The 16,626-nt window shown below is 43.1% G+C and overlaps 1 protein-coding gene across 1 annotated transcript in view; it reads left to right on the top strand.

The window, feature by feature from the left end:
* Nucleotides 1–16,626, top strand: part of LOC122417132 (discoidin domain-containing receptor 2-like) — a 143,216-nt gene that overhangs the window by 99,627 nt on the left and 26,963 nt on the right. The window contains exon 4 of the mRNA XM_043430406.1: nt 9,954–10,151. Within this exon, the coding sequence (XP_043286341.1) occupies nt 10,070–10,151 (82 nt within the window). The 5' untranslated portion in view covers nt 9,954–10,069. The remainder of the gene's footprint in view (nt 1–9,953; nt 10,152–16,626) is intronic.

The raw sequence follows: 16,626 nt of genomic DNA, 5'->3' as shown, positions 1-16,626 counted from the left end.
TTTGACGGAAAAGTTTGCTCTTTTCTTTCCTTCTTGCAGCTTCCCTCACACATGTTCAACCAGTCGCAGGATATATATACGAATGTCAGGCTTGCTCTTTTGCATTAAACATGGATAAACGATTTATGGCGCCGGGGGTTTCGCGTCAGTGTATAATACACTTCGAACCGAGAATAAAAGAGCGTAGGTATTTGATTTTGAAAATAAAGAAAAATAACATTTTTTCAATTTTCAGCAAAAGTGAACACTCCATTTACCTCGTAAATAATATTCGAGTCGACAGAATCGATTTTTCCAACTTTCTCATCCCTTCATTTCTAACTGAATATAACCGTGAATTCAATAAATGTTCGCCCACTTCGTCAATACTAAACGACGATCGTAAAGGTGTCTGACGATCGTCGAATAAACAAATCCAAAAAAAAACCACAAAAACAACAAATGCCAAACATCGGAGGCTATTTTTGATCGGTTTCGGAGGAAAAAAAATGGTATCGCGGAGGCCCAAAAAAATAATGGTTTTCGCATTCCCTCGATCGAAATCTACGGTTAGGGGTCCTCGTTATATTCCTCTCGCCCTGCGGACAATTAATCCCCCTTTCGCGTACCCATCAACAGGCCAGTGGATGAGTGTTTATACGAAAACGTCGAGAGAGAAAGAGATGAAAGGCAAAGAATAAGAAGTAGTAGGCGAGAAAGAAGAGAAAGAGGAAGAGAGACTCATCTTATCTGCTTTGTCATCGCAAAAGGGCTAATAACTCTTCTTCCTCATCTTTTTCCTCTCCCCGTGGATGTAGCAAAAGGAGAGGCGTGCACGCCGATCATCGCTCATCCGAACACGCTCTCTCGCGGCGGCTCGGTTGTGTGCTCTGTGCAAATAACCGATTAAACCACCGAACGAACGAGTCCGCGAAGTACCAAACCGATTTTGTGTGTGTGCACATTTATCCTCTTGCACTCGGCCCTCCTTTGCTCTCGAAAGCAGCGTTACGCAGGTAATCGAGGCTGTTTTTTTCTTGCTCCATCTATCGAAGCATTTTTTCTTCCTCCTTCACGTATACTAAAAAAATGTGAAGAGAAATTTCGCCGGCTCTCATAACGACGAGCGATTCGCGAAGAAACAAAGGATGGACTGTGTAATAATATCTTTCTTTCTTTTTTCTTTCCGCTATGACGTTATGAATTACGAGAATTCCCCATGGTATATGGGAGTGAGAAAGACGAAAGAGAGGAGAAACTCTCCGATTGGATCTGAGAACAAATGTGAGACTGCATCGCATCGTTATATGCAAAGCACTTACACAGTTCCTCGGTAAGATTACTCTCAGTAAAAGATTCTACGTGCTTCTACACTCTTGTCATTTCCGAGCTACACACTGCCATGGTTACAATCATCGTTGCTCTCTGTCATCGTCAATTAAAATCAGACAAAGGGATAAGCGAGTGATGGAAGAACAATGCGCTGTTTAAATTCCTAATACTTGAAAATATCTTAGCTCGCGAATGTTGGAAAAACCTTTGTCAGTATTTTATGTAAATAGTTGTTGCACAAAGTGTTGAAGTTTTATCTCGCCTGGATATTGAAAAAAGGTTTATCGATCTTCTGATTTTGAGTCTACGCTGATGACACGATCGTCAAATAGTCGTTGGAAAGCAACTTCAGACTTATGGACTGCACCAGCTCTGAGAATATAATATGGTCTTCTTCGCAATCTTCTTCGCTATCTCGAAATCCTTTCTATTTTTATATATCCGTGGATAAAATACGGTAATATAAAATCTTCGATAATGCAGTGTTTACGTAAGTCGTAAAAAATGAAATCGCTTTAGCGAACAATTGCCAGACACTAAACAAACTCTGTTCCATGGTCGGTGGACCCGGAAAAATTCTACGATCCGTATTTTTCTCCAGCTCGATGTCTCACTCCTTCGCTATGATTCGAGTGGAATGTAATTAGCGAGGGCGGACGCGAAACGATGATAACGGGTCTCCTCGTAAATCCATAAGCTGTGTGCGGCGATTGTCCGTCGTCGACGTCGTCTGTCGGCGCTTCGTGTAGATACGCGATACGTTTTCGTCTCTCCTCTCTCAGTCTCGTTCTCTTTCTCTTCACGACTTTCTTACTCGTGCTAAAATAAGAGAAGATAAGCATGATAACCCAGCACATACGTCTTTCATAACTTTAGTGCACTTTGACATCCTTCGCTCTGCTTTATGGTGGATGGATGAGAAAGGGCCACTTGGAAGAACAGGAACGACGAAAGTCCCGCCAACTTTGTACAGCTACGGTTTAATGTTCGCTCTTTTCATCGATCCTCGGCTGAGCTCACCCCTTCGCTCTTTGTATATACTCTTCGCCAAGCAATGCTTTTCTCAGGGGAATGACGTCCCGGCCAGTTCGCAATTATTAACCAAAGTTCAGGGTAGTCGAAAATCCTCGGCGTACAAGCAGAAGGACTATTCATTTTCACCTAAGAATTTCCGGCCATCAAAGGACGAAATGAATAATTTTACTTTTATGCTTTTCCGCAGCCATTAATATAGAAAGCTCCCTAAACGCTTAGTCAAAACGAAGGTAAATTCATGAGCGTTTATGTCTCCCGAAATACTCGGCATGCCATTCACTGGACGGAGGCTGCCAATTATCATAGCTTCTCGCCAATGATTATTCAAGCCACACATTCTATGAAGAATCTCGAAGCTGCGTAGCTCTGCGCATCGTACTCGAGAGGCAAGAAAGGAGCTATCTCTGATGTTGATCCGCAGTCACGTTCTGGCCTCGACTCGTGGGGACGCCCCGCGACGAGAGTGCCTCAAGGTGCTTGCGCACCCTGACCAGATCAAATTCCCGATCATAAAACCAAGAAACTCTGGAGAAAGAGAAAGAGCTATGGAGCGAGCACGCGGGAGATGGAAAAGGGGCGATAGGAGTGACTCTCTCGGCGTCTTCTCGCTCACACGACCGTGATTCCTTGAGCTTCGTTCCTCCGCACCCTTAGCGAAGCTCTCTCCGCCTCTCTCCGTTGAATTCTGTCGTATACTAGGGAGGTTCTCGCCCCTTAACGGGATCGTGAAACTGCGGTAATTGACGCTCGATTTAATCCTCCTCTCGTCATTGCACTCTCAAATCTCTACGCTTTTCCACCTTTCCTGATGCCAGAGAGTGAACAAACTTCCAACTTTCCCCAGCAATATTCTCAACTGCGGGAACTTCTGTTTCAACGCGTGAGCTCCGAAGACACTATTTTCAAAGTTATCCAGCCTGAGAATACCGAAAGGGTTTTGCAACGGGAAGCTTTTCACTCCTGAGGTTTATGGTGACTGCGCCACATCTGGTATTCTCGTGAAAACAGACGTACCTACTGCGGAAATTACTATTTCTCCTTCACGAATTTCTTATAACAACCGCTCGTTCCGATTGTACGTGGGTCTGTGCTTTTTCTTTATTTTACCATCATTCCTCGGATTCAATCACTGCGCGCGCGTTCGCGACGCGAATCACCGAAGACGTTATTCGCTAGAGGTTCCCTATTCCCCTGACTCAAGGCTCTCTATGTATATGACCAATTCGACGACTCTCGAGGACGAAGAGCGAACGGTCAATTCGATTCTTATATTGCTATTCCCGGCGTCCAGCCAATACGATATCTCTCCCGTCTCCCGTCACCCCATTCCATTTTCCATACTGTCCGATTGTACGATAAAATTTGCATGAAACTCCGCTGGAGTATCCTCTCTCACGCTCTCCTCTATCCGGTGGAGTCGGCGCGCGCTCTCTCTCTCTCTCTCTCTCTCTTCCCTCTCGAGGACTTCACGTGTCCTTTTAAACTTCTTTTACTGTCTATGCTCTTCTTCAACGTCAACTGCTCATTCCTGCGAGTCTACGAGCACGAATAAAAGAACTTTTAAACTGAAACGACAGGTAAAGCGCTAGCCTGTCAGAAGAGAAGAGTGAAGTAACTAAATAAAAGTGCACTCTTGTCAGGGCGAAGGAAAATAGGGGAAGTAAATAAAAAAAGCCTCCAAATAAATTCCAAGTCTCTAACCCATTTAACCCTTTCATAGCTGCGACACTTTCGACGAATCACATCACAATCTTTCCGAATTAAACCCATCACGTTTTTCTTACCTCTTTTCTATGTTCATTTTCATCTTTCTCGTTTGTTCGTTTAAACATAGTGAAGTTGTAAGCGGATTCAAACCTGACTAGCAAAAAAATGTTGAACCACCTTTATCCAGCCGACAGCATATCGTCGGTGGTGAGTCTAAACATTCAATTTTCAGTTGACTCTGGTAATATTTTATAAGATGCAAAGGGCTGGTCGAATTGAATAGGGGTTGAAAACGAGTGAAGAAAGAAAACGAAGATGAGGATAAAAATGGCGAAGAGTAATAGGGAGCAGGGAAGAAGCTGCCAGTAAAGGAAGAATGGCCAAGTGACTTTGGACTCTTATAAAAAAAGCTGTGTATGTATACGTGCCCATGTCCTGCAACATTGAATACATATATATATAAATAGAATTTCCTGTCCTTCTTTCCCTCCCTTCCCCATCGCTTTCCTCCGTTCTCAGCTCTTTTTCCAGCGTCTCCGGAGTGTAGGTTTTTCGAGGTTACAGCACTCGGATCCTTTCTACGCTCAGAGTAAGATGGAATATAGTGTGAGTGTAGATATAAGTATATAGACGGTTGCACACGGAAGAAAGGGTGAAACCTCGGATAGCAGAGAGGAAAGAGGCGGAGGAGAGGGATAGAAAGGGAACGAGAGAAAGAGTAGAGCCCCGAGGCAAACTGCATAATTCATGGCTCTGGCTACACCGTTCGTTCTCCCTATGCCCCTCTGCCTTAGCCACCCTTTCCTCGCTCTTCCGCCATCCTCCACTTTCTCTTTTCCTCGTCTCTCCATATTTCTCTTCTCCTCTCCCATCCTTTTCTTCTCTTCGCCCTCGTTTGCCTCCCCCTCCCGCGTGCACTTTGCCTTCTCTTTCTCTTGCACCGAGCTCAAACACCCTGTGAATCGCATGCATTGTGCCTCTCACACATACACTCCTCCGACGAGTACACGTGTACGTATATGTGCACAGACTGCTTACATAGGGATAAAGTTGGCGAGGCGGTGCATCCACCGACGCGGAGAATGTAGGCGAATATTTTGGCTGAGTTATGGCGACCGGGAGAGAAGGAACAAGAGGCATCCCTCCGGGTGCCTCGAGGTTTCGAGAAGAATGCTTCGTGGCACGTTCCGGATAGATAGTATTCAGGAGATATAGCTCGTCATGGGAACCAGAGCCTCCGAGCTTCTCTCTCCGAATTGTTAACAAAAATCCACATTTTTCACTGCCCTAAACGAGGCCAACAGATTGTTCCTTCTTTTGTTATTAACTTTGAGGTGCACCGTGCCCAAATTTTGGCTCCATTACAAAGGCTTTTTTGTAACAGTTATTCTGAAGCTGTAAATTTCCAACTTTCTTACAGTGCGTATTGTACTGAGCTATGAAATATGCGACTTTGGAGAGAACTCGCAGAGTGTGGGGTGGCCATATTATTCGATCCCTCTTTTGATGAGCAACTAAAAATTTAGAGAACTTGACCTATTCAGTTATCCGTGTACCGATAGACGATTGGACCCGGTCTTGGATGTGGTGCCAGCAGTTCCGCGTGCGGCACCGAAAACGCTTTTCCGTCCTAAATGATAATGCAAAAGTGTCGTAAAGTTCGCTGAATTTCTCGAGCATGAATCAGCCGGTACCGGTTTTAAGGTAGAGCTTGTGAATCTCACTGGTCAATATAACGAGGGGGAGGCTCTAGACGAGAGAGGAAGAAGGTAACGACAACGGTGAAGGCGACGCTGTGCCATCTCGGGTTCCCATCGCTTTAAAGATAAACATCGGCAAAAGCCAGGTAGCACGGTAGTCAAAGAGACTCTCGTAATTAGCCGGGCGGGTCTCCTTCCTCTCTCTCTCTCTTCTTTTCGAGTTATCGCGCACGTCCTGTTGGAGCCACGAGGGCGCATCAAGAGCGGGGGGCCTGCCAGCATAGAAAAAAGTAGAAGAGAGTCTGAACACAAAGCTTTAATGGAGTGGCAAAGCGCAGGAGTGGAAAGGGGGGCGAGAGAGAAAGAGAGAGAGAGAGAGAGAGAAACTGCAGCATGCAATTCCTCTGCCTTTACTCTCTCCCATACAACTCCAGGTCCTTGCAATTTTTCAACTCTTTTTTTTAGCTTCTCCTTCGTCTTTCCCCTTGGCGACTGATAAAATCGGCGATTATCTCTCTGCGGGCTTTTCCTCATCCTCATAGAAATTCTCTTCTTTCTTTCTGTCTCCTTTCCTCTTCCGCTTTCTTTCATTTCGTTCTCTCGTTTTTCTCTTCTTCTCTCCCGCTTCCTCGTGCGCACAAGCTGCTGTGATATTTCGCGAAGAATAAAGTTCCTACTCTTCTTTCTGTGCTGCTGCTGTTGCTGCTGCAGAGGAAAGCAGAAGCACCGACGCACACACACGTACATAGGCGCTTGCCAATCTCGCCGACTATCTTGATCTGAAACTGTATATAGTAAATTCTCCTCGGTTTTTTGTTTTCCCTCCATGAGAACAGACAGAGATATCATCCGGAGGCTTTATGGAATGAGCCGAGGCAATATACATTCTCGTTGCTGCAAAAATGATGATGTAATAAAATGAAAGAAAAATTTAAGAAATGGGCGAACGAATGGAAATACGAACGGAGAAGCAGGAATGATTGTTTAGCCAACAGGTGCGTTTGCTACTGGAATACCGAATTCATGGAATAAAACCGCCTCGCTACGTTCCTGGCTTTAGTCCAACTTGAAGCATTCGAGCTACACGTGGAGAGCACGTTTAAAGCACAAACATTGAAACCGAAAGCTCCTGCTTTTTCCTCGCTTGTACTCGACACCGGCTGAACAGCGACACAGAGATTTGTATAATTAACAGTTTGTCACGGTGATTAAATGCGTATGGCCGAATAGTAAGAAAGAGCAGCCAGTATAAATGTCAGATTGTACACGAATCCTCTTAATTCATGGCTTTTATTCGATTCTTTTTCTTCAACTATGTTATAATTCCATCTTCGCTGCCTACAAAGTTGCACGAACCTCTTAGATCACGAGCGAAAAAAAAATCGTTTTCAAGCTCCTCGCTCTGTGCACGTACCAAATCCATCCTGCGACAGAATTGTGCTTTGACCATTGAGGTCTGAGTTCTGGGAACATCACCCACAAGAGTGTGGCCCCGCGCCACCGTATCAGCGGGAGAGTTTGTCTCGTTCAATTTCACGAGTGCATGTTGTTTGGAGAATGAGCAGAGACCGAGAACGAGAAATAAGGACTGGAGCGAAGACCCCTGTAATCTCGGGCATATCGCACCAGGCATATTATATATCGACTGTTAGCACACAAAAGGGCATTAATCTCTTGGATCGGATACCCTAGCCAGCCAGACTTATGTCCTTTTGTTTATTCGCCATCGTAATGTATGTACGAATAAAACTGAGAGCCAGAAACGTGTCATGGTCACACGAACCCTTTGCCCATGTCTTTGTACAAGTTTTTCTACACGAAACGTCACGACTCGAAAATTTTTCTATAGATCGTTTCCACCAATTTGTAAAAATAGCAAAAAAACGTCGAAAAACGTCGTTAGTCGTGTGGAGGAATTTTATGCACAGCTGAGAAAGGACTTTTGGTAATAATTTTTTTCGAAAACTTTGCAGAATTTCGTCGTTTGTCACGAATGTTGTTTGAATTTTTTTCCAATCACAGTTCGATCAAACGTCGGCATATTTCATTTTGGATCATGGGAAATCCATCGTACTTCCTTACTCACAACCATTCGTATACATTGAACGTTCGCATGTTTACACTCCCATGAATTAGTGTGCTAGTGATTTGGTCTCACGAATTTACAGCCTCGTTCCAACACCCGTTCTCTCTCTCTCTCTCTCTCTCTTGTTATCTTTCGGTCCTTTTTTCGAATTGCTATTCCAAGAATACCATCCAAGTATAAGAGGCAAAGAAAGGAGAGAATGGCTGAAGTGGAGTAAAAGATCTAATCTCGAGTTGTACGTGATGTCGATGTTTAATGATTGAAAAGCTTGAAGTTCTACACAACGTGTCAATCAGCCTGGGACTAATAAAATGGAGAAAAACGTTAGGTAAATTGGACATTGGATCGGTAGCTTTAAGTGAGATTAAAATGAAAGCGTCACTTGACTCAAATATACTCGGAAATAAACGAATGTTTTTTCTCATTTCGTGATCCATCAGGAAGGCTTGAAAAGCCTACATAACTTAGCTCGTGGTATTTCGCAATTAAGTCCGTACGAATAAAAAATGTAAATATAAAAAAGAATTCGTTGATTCATTCCATTCGCGGTATTCGAAAGAAAGTCTTGGCTAATTAGCCGAAAAGCAAAGAGATGATGACGATAATTTTTTTCCTCCTCGGCCTCTCGTTTCTACTCTGGCTCTCCCAAGCCTTCGTTATATTCTCCCTTTTTTCTCTTCCCATCTGTCTTCTTTCCTAAATTCATTTCTTTCTGCTGTTCTTACATGAGATTTATCTTTTTCTTACATATATCCAGCGCAGCGCACAGTCCCTTTTTGGAAGAATTATGGTTTCGACTCCCATGCAAAAAGTAATGTAACTTAATTGAATTGAAAATATTTTTGATGCATTAATATTCACAACTGAAATAAAAATAAACATGAGATCAAAATAATGCCCGTTATTTTCACTCTATTTTGACTCGAATTTATTTTCATGGCTGTGTCGTCGCGTTTCAGAACCAAAGTTCATCTATTCCCTCTTGCCTTGCCCCGCCCGCCCCGCCCTCTCTTTGAGTTCCACACACTCTTTCTTTCCGCGTGTTCAGTATATTCCAAAGCTTCTATACAGACTGGGAGCGCGTCCGATCCTAATCTCGATAATGACGCGTAATGGCTCTCCCGGCTAGCGTGAATGTGCCCCTTTGTCCGTCTCTCGTTCTCCCTGGTAAAACTCGGAGGAGGCGATGAGAGGGCTTCGAACAGGCCGAGTCCAGTCTACAACCATCCCAGGGAACCACCACAGAGGATTTTCTCGTGTGGGAGTGAAAAAAGAAGGAAACATACACACGTATATGTATCGGGGGCTTTAGCTCTAGCTCGAAACGCGCCATTTCACCTATCGAAAAATACGGCGAAGCCGAAATGCGAAGGTCTCATTCCGCACACCGCCGCGTCCTTCCTTTTTTTCTCACTGCAACTTCGTACTCGTGCACGAGCCGGGCAAGTGTGGGTATAGGTATGCAGCTACGGAACGTTTCTTCAATGCCCATTTTCTCTTTTTGTTTCGTTTTTTTCTGGCGAATTGACGATATACGTAGAGACGTCGGGGCGGAGAAGAGTGCGAGGGAGTGGGAAAAAGGGATGAAAAAGGGAGGAGAAAATGGAGAAAACCCTCCAAGTATCGACTGTTTTTTTTCTTCCTGCATTGTTTTTCGCAAATGGCAAAGTCGATGGTAGAGAGAAAGCCAATTTTCAGTGGGAAAAAGCGCTGTAAGTGGGCAATGCCAACGAACCAGCACGCTCCAACAGCTCTAGACACTCGGATCGATTTGAAATTTTAACTCCCTTTCGTTACTCTTTATTTCGCTTTTTCACATTGTATTCCCATTAACGGAATGCTTGAGTGAGAAATAATGCTATAATTACCGTCGCGGGGAGGTTGTACGATTGAAAAATAATTGACTCTGCGCTTAACCTTTAACAACGGCGACGTGACTTTTTTCTCTTACCTGCTCATAAATATCGTGCAGGCTCACAGATTTCTGTCCATTTTTTTCTTTCCTCGTGAAACAGAAATAATCGAAAAAAATCTCCATAAAATTCTAGTATTTGATCGTAAGTGGAAGAAACATTGACGATTTTACAGGATTTCGATGTTTCTTATCGTTACAGAAGCTGTTATGAGAGACCGATGACCAGAGATTCAAGGGCTTACCACCGAAAGGGCTGATTTGAGGGTATAGGAGTGAATTGGCTCGAACGAAGAGAGTATCTTGGCCAGCACGATAATGGACTATTCGCAAACGTGCCATCTCTTCTTTTACCTGCTGATTCTTGTGAGCGCCCGAGGCGGCAAAGCCATAGACATATGTAAGTATACATTGGTATCTGACGTCAAAAACACCGCAAACAAGGGAGTGAGGGGGAAGAGTGAAAAGAGCAGTGTTCCAAGATTGATTTATGCTACTGAGAGTTTCTCTTCCACCTTCTCTCTCGCTTCCTTCCTTTCATTATACTTTACATGCCGTATCGAGGGTTGCGTACGCTCCTTTTTTCGATTAAGGCCCCAGCCCAGACAATTCGTCCCCCGATAAACGTTTTCTCGCAGGTTCAAAAGTACGAAACCACTTTGTTTTCGAGCACGTTAACTTTCATGTTCAAAATTCCCGATTGATTTATAAGCAGGCCATGCTCGATATTTAATACGACCAAAAGCTTGTATCGCCAAAGGTCAAATTGTTACTTTCACAGAGGCCCAGAATTATGTGTCTATGAATTATCGTTATCGATCTCATTGTCTATCATCATCGAAAGCACCCCCCACATATCCGCGATAGCCACTTTTGTTTTCGTTCCCGAGCTCAGCCAACGAAATATTATTTCTCGTATATCGTTGCTGCTCCGAGTCGAAGAACAAAACGACCGAATGAAAAGTTTCTTGGCCCTCGCGGTCAGAGATACAAAAAAAATACATGCCAAATGGCGCGAATCGTTCCTCCGACTCATGAATACCATGCACGATCTCTCCCGACGTACGAATATATACACTTTTTTCAAATAGAAGCACACTTGTATATTTTGCCAAAGTTTCTCGTCGATACAGACCTCCTCCCCGTACCACTTTCCGGTGCAACAAGAAAATCGGGTGGAACGTACCGTATATTCTTTATATATAGCTCATACCCAGGACGAGAAAGAACAGGCCGACGATATATACCGTTGTATTTGCATGCATCGGGAGCTATAATTCTGGCTCCGCTGCTGGTCGATCTTTCGATAAAAACCGACCAACGCATCCTGTCTTCTATACACACATTCCGTGCATACGTATATACGTATTTGCTGAAACATTGACGATGCTGATTTGCCGTTCGAGGAATGTGTACGTATCCGTGTTTATGCATACGGGACTTTTCAGGGCAAATCACCCAGTCGCTGACCCTCTGCTGTTCTCGTTCGAGTCCATAACAGCCCGAAAATATTAATTTGCTACGAAACGACACACGTCTCAAAATTCCAAAGCATTTGCAAAGATTCTCCAAAATGTTGAGGGGACGTTTTTCGGGTATGTAAGAAGCCACTAATTCGATGCCCCTCCACAGTGGTCCCGGCTGAATTTCACACATTTTCGAGTCCCCGCGCACCATCTGATCGTAAAAATAACGAGACTCGGCTGAGGAAAAATACGACCGAGGCGCGATGGACGACGCTCATGCGAAATAATGATCTCCGGAATGAAGATTGAGAGCTTGACCACCGAGGCTGGATCAGCCTCTATGCATTGAGATGCGTAAAAATGTATAGACATTTTTTTATAGGAGAGAGAGAAAAAAGGATGAGGAAGGATATAGCTATCTTACTTGCTTGTACATTAGCTGACTCGACCCCTCGTTGTACGTATTTCTGCTCGGTTTGGTTTTCCAACCGATCGAACATCGCCGTCTGAGAAACATCCTCTTGAATCCCCTGCCCCGCGCCACTTTCTTCTCGGGTTATCAGGTAAACAGATAGAGGAACATTCATAAAGTAAACGAGAAGTAAAGAGCCAAGATATATGCGAATGTGTGAGCGAGAGGGGAAGAAACAGTATCGGGAGACTGCATTATGGCAAAATCCCACGAATTAATTATCCAACGTATCCAATTAATAAATGTATGTTTCCTTGCTCTTCCTTTACTATGGATGTTTTATAATGAAGTAGCAATAAAATAATGGTAGCAATTATCACCGGGATACGAGTGCCGAACAGTAATTAATGTACGAACAGAATTTACGTGGGATGGAAGCAGACTCGAACCAGAAATATATCCATCTTTGCGTCGTGTGTTGTGAGTATTCCTATAACGAGAGAATATATAGCTCCGGTGAAATCCATCAGCGTAACCGATCCCGATGTTCCTACTAATAATTGTGCAACGGCGTAATACTCGAACAAGTTTTCTCTGCTGTGCTGAACACGCCGAATGAAATTGTAAAGCCATTTATAGTTCGATGTCTACACGAGGACGTCAAAGCTTAATTGTGGAACGTGCGGACTCCTAAAAATTCGAATCTCCGCTTTATTTTCAATGTATCTCGACCGATTTTTTATCTTGAAATGAAAAATGAAACGAATCGATTATGAATCACGTAAATATTGTAAAATAATACTTTTTCTCGTTTTCATCTCACCGAAAAGATCATCAAGCATTAGTTCGAAGAGCAGTAATAAGAATTGTTATATCCACCATAGTAAAAAATGTTTTCAGTCACTTCAAATGTTTATATCGTAAAGTATGCTCGAGCAAGCCTGAAAAAAAAAATATATGCATGGTAAAATGCGACACCTATTCGGTGTGTATTCGTGTATTTATCATAGAATTTACTATGCTGACAGTCATAATTTGTGAGATTTACAATAAATTTCCTCTTATCAGTAAATACTAGTCTGACACGATGGACGCTCGAAAACAAAACGAAATACAGTTTTCACGTGTGCATCACTTTTTGCTATCCCCGTAAAGTTATTTAAAATTCAAGGGACGAAAAATCGGAAAATTCAAAAAATACTATGCAGTTTACAATGGCTGCCTAAATAATTTGAAAATTCTTGAAAAATAATATATTCCTCACTATGAAAAACAAATCTGTTTCCTCCGTGCACCAATTTCTAATGATACTTTCACTCGTCGCCGTCGGTTGTGCCGTTCCGATACAAAATCCCCTGCCACCGTGTCCAGTAACTATGAAAAAAGTCCATAATTGTACGGCTCGGTTGTTCAGACTTTTGGGAAAGTATAAATAGGATGGTTGGGAAGTTGGTAAACACACGAAAGCACGCGGTGGGTCCCCTGCGGTGGCCAAACTTGTACGTTGCCGAAGGAGCCATTCTCGAGCAAGGAAAACGCACGCGTGTGCGCGCGCGAGCTGTCTGGTGCGTTGGTAAATTCGCGGTCGTGTAAAGGGAATGCCGCGAAATCCTCCGGCGGTTGAGTTGCGGTGCGATTCCTCCTGGCGAGAGGGGAGAGAGAGAAAGGGAAAAAACTAGTATATGCGATGAGATGAATATACACAATGTTTTGTGCTCGAGAGTATCGAGAGGGAGGGAAAACAAGGAGAGGCAAGTGCCATTAAAGCGCGCATAAATTGCGATGTTAATATTGCCAGTGATACATAAACACGCGTTTAGTTAGGATTGTGGTTTTCGCCTTTTTTTTAACTTGACACGCACGCGTGCTTTCGTCGTTTGCATAAGTAAATACGCCAGCAATAAACTCCTTTTTTTGTGAATTGGAGAATCATTACATCGAAATAAAAATCGATGAAACGGTTACCGCCAATAAGCTACGTCTCGTGTAATATCGCTGCTCGAAACTCTAGGCTTTTCCAAAACGAATAATCGAGCAGGGCCTGCGCAACGAAATTTATTACGTTCCATCAACTCGATTGCTGTGAGGTAATTGAAATATTCTGTCGTTGAATTCTCTGATATTTCCATGCTGCTTTACCGCCGATATTATATTTTATATAAAATTAGAAATAAAATAAATGAAGAATGCACCATGTCGGGAGAGACCATTAATTCGATTGCTGTCGGCTGATTTGAGAATGGAGTATTTCGAATTCCTCGGATCCATGAAACCTTCGAACCGCAGCTATTATAATTTCATACGCGCGGTATAATGGATTTAATCGTGAACAATTAAGCGGGGATAGATAAAAATATGAGAAACTTCCTACGAGGAACGATAATTGATGAAATATTTAAACCGTTTTATCCGCGCCGCGATGTGATGTAATTGAACACTGGAATGTAACTCACTGCGCGTACGAATGTGATATTTGAAAGCATCGTTTATTCAAAGAACCCCGCGATATCATTGGGAAATGCGTTATTCGACTACGAAACATAATGGAATTCAAACGCTCGATTGATAACGCAATGCACTTCATTATCATATGATCGAAATATCGCAACAGAGAATGCCAAAGTCTAATTGCATTCGAGCTTATTAATCTCGATAGCGGGTGTCCCTGAATTTTGGATTTCATGATTATTGTGCGCTTCGGTCGCTAATTGTGGTGCACCCGCTCGTCGAGTGGACCAACGCGCGGACCCGAATTCCAGGAAGCCCCAAAATACTATATAGCGCGTTCAACGATTGCACCGTGAAAACGTCAAGTGCAAGCAACCGAAGGAAAGTGTGGGAGCCCACAGCTCTTCGGGGCACTTGACTCGTTCGTGCGAATGGGACGATCGAACATGCAGCGACAGGCATCTTGTTCAACGTTGATGTATTTATACACGGATAATACAAGCAGCTTATATCTATATGTACATTTTATATATTCCATGCTGGTTTGGAGTCGCAAAGCAAATGTGAGGGAACGAGGAGTGTATCGTGAGTGTGGAAGTCTCGTATCCGCGGGAATCCCGCGAACGAGGCGAGCGGGGATGGGGGGTCACCGCGGGCCACGGAACGTTGTTTCGCGTTCTCAAAAGCCCCGCTCTTTCAGGTCTGTATCAGCGGGGACACGCGTTCTGTCTGCGTAACAATTTGACGGATCGTAGAAGCCTCCGTCGTCGTGTGAGAAATTTCGGAAATCAAAGAGACCGGCGACTGCCTTCGTTTTCTCGTAAACTTTCCACTGATTCTTCGAAATTGTTCATTTTCCATCAATTATTGCACGAATTTCGAACGACTAGAAACTGAAATTTTATAGATAAACCGAATCTGAAACGTCAGATTTTGAGTTTTTTCTCACGAAAGTTTTTACGAATTTTATGTTTCGAGATGCGCCAACGGATGGAAATATGAAATATTTCACAAAACAGGAGACAATGAGAAGTGAAGAAGATCAACATCTATTCTTAATCACTAAAGTTTTTGGTTCAACGATCATATAATCTTTACTTTTTATTCAATCGTGTGTATCATCCTGTTCAATGTCCAATTTATCGTTTTACAAAAAAAAATAGGTTACTTCGTTTCATTTTCGATAATCTCGTAAATTGTATGAACTCAATTTTTTGGGGAGAGAGACAGATAGAAGGGTTACGACCTGAATCTTTAAATTAGTATAATGCCGCATCAGTCGACTCGAAAAAATGGTTCGACATTTTCGTGGTAAAATGGATGATCCTCGAACTGATCCCGACGATGGCGTGATTTTAATTATTCTTTTTTTCGATTTGGTGCGCATACGAATTCGAAGGAGAGTCTTTATTATTGTAAATACGCTCAAGCCGATGGCCAGTCGACTACTGCTCTTCGTTTTCCTCAACCGATCATTCCCCACCTCGAATTTGGATCGTGTGAGCTTCGCTCGTTTTCGGCTCCCCTCCCTCCGACACAAATTCGATATTTTGCACGAACTTCGAAACAATAGCTGCCACAATTTTCGTCTCTCGATCAAAATGCCGAGCGGTTTGCCTCGAGTACAAAACCTCGAGATTCCTACATCGGTGCGCATATTCTGTACTTGCTTTTCGAATTGGCAGATGGCTCTATGTATTTAGTCGTACAATGCGAGACACGTTCAGGAGATGCATACATGCGTATGTCCGGTAGTACGTGCGTATGAGCGTAAAGCCTACAGTGCTCTTTGCTACACGATGTACTTTGTGTGTCCGCGTATCGCCGCGTATTCGTGCAAGTGTGTGCATCGGGACAGGAATTACATTCGTGCGTACCCTCGGAACACGTACATTTATGCTCGAACGCCTACGTACACATTGCGCCTCCACGCGGTTGTCGCCTATATAGACATCCGTCAGGCGATATACCTGTAGATATAAATGGATAGATTTGTTTGGGATAGACAACCCAACCAGGAACCAGTCCGAAGACATGCGCGACACGAGTTCAACATTCGTATGGGTATGTTCAGCGGGGATCAACACAAACGTGTGACTATCGATGCGTACCCTCATCTACTCAAGAACCTTAACACACTGGTAGTATTTGGATTCAAAATATGATACAAGAAAAGCGCAGTAGTCGAGAGATAACAAAAAATTTCATAAATTCGAGCTCTTTAGAACGTGAAGTTGAATGAAAAGTGCTGAAATTCTCTTGCATCAGAGTAAATTCAGTCGGTGGATGCCAAATAATAATTATAGTGATAAATAATAGTTTCTGGAGTCGAGAATAATATTTCAAATGTCACTAAAAAAGAGTTGAGCCCAGTTTTTATTTTTTTTTGCTTCATTAAATAATTTTCAATTGATCAAGTATTTTGGTTGCTTTTCTTGTGTTTTGAAACTTCAAAGCAAATATTTATATTTGATATTATCGCCGATTGTAAATCAATTCTTTGCGGTTTTTGTTCCAATAACGATTATTTTTACGCCTTCGTTTACGGA

This window comes from Venturia canescens, chromosome 10 (assembly GCF_019457755.1).
Source record: "Venturia canescens isolate UGA chromosome 10, ASM1945775v1, whole genome shotgun sequence".
In the NCBI taxonomy this organism is placed as follows: Eukaryota; Metazoa; Arthropoda; class Insecta; order Hymenoptera; family Ichneumonidae; genus Venturia; species Venturia canescens.
Note: the sequence above shows the minus strand (reverse complement) of the source record. Positions and strands in the feature narration are given on the sequence as shown.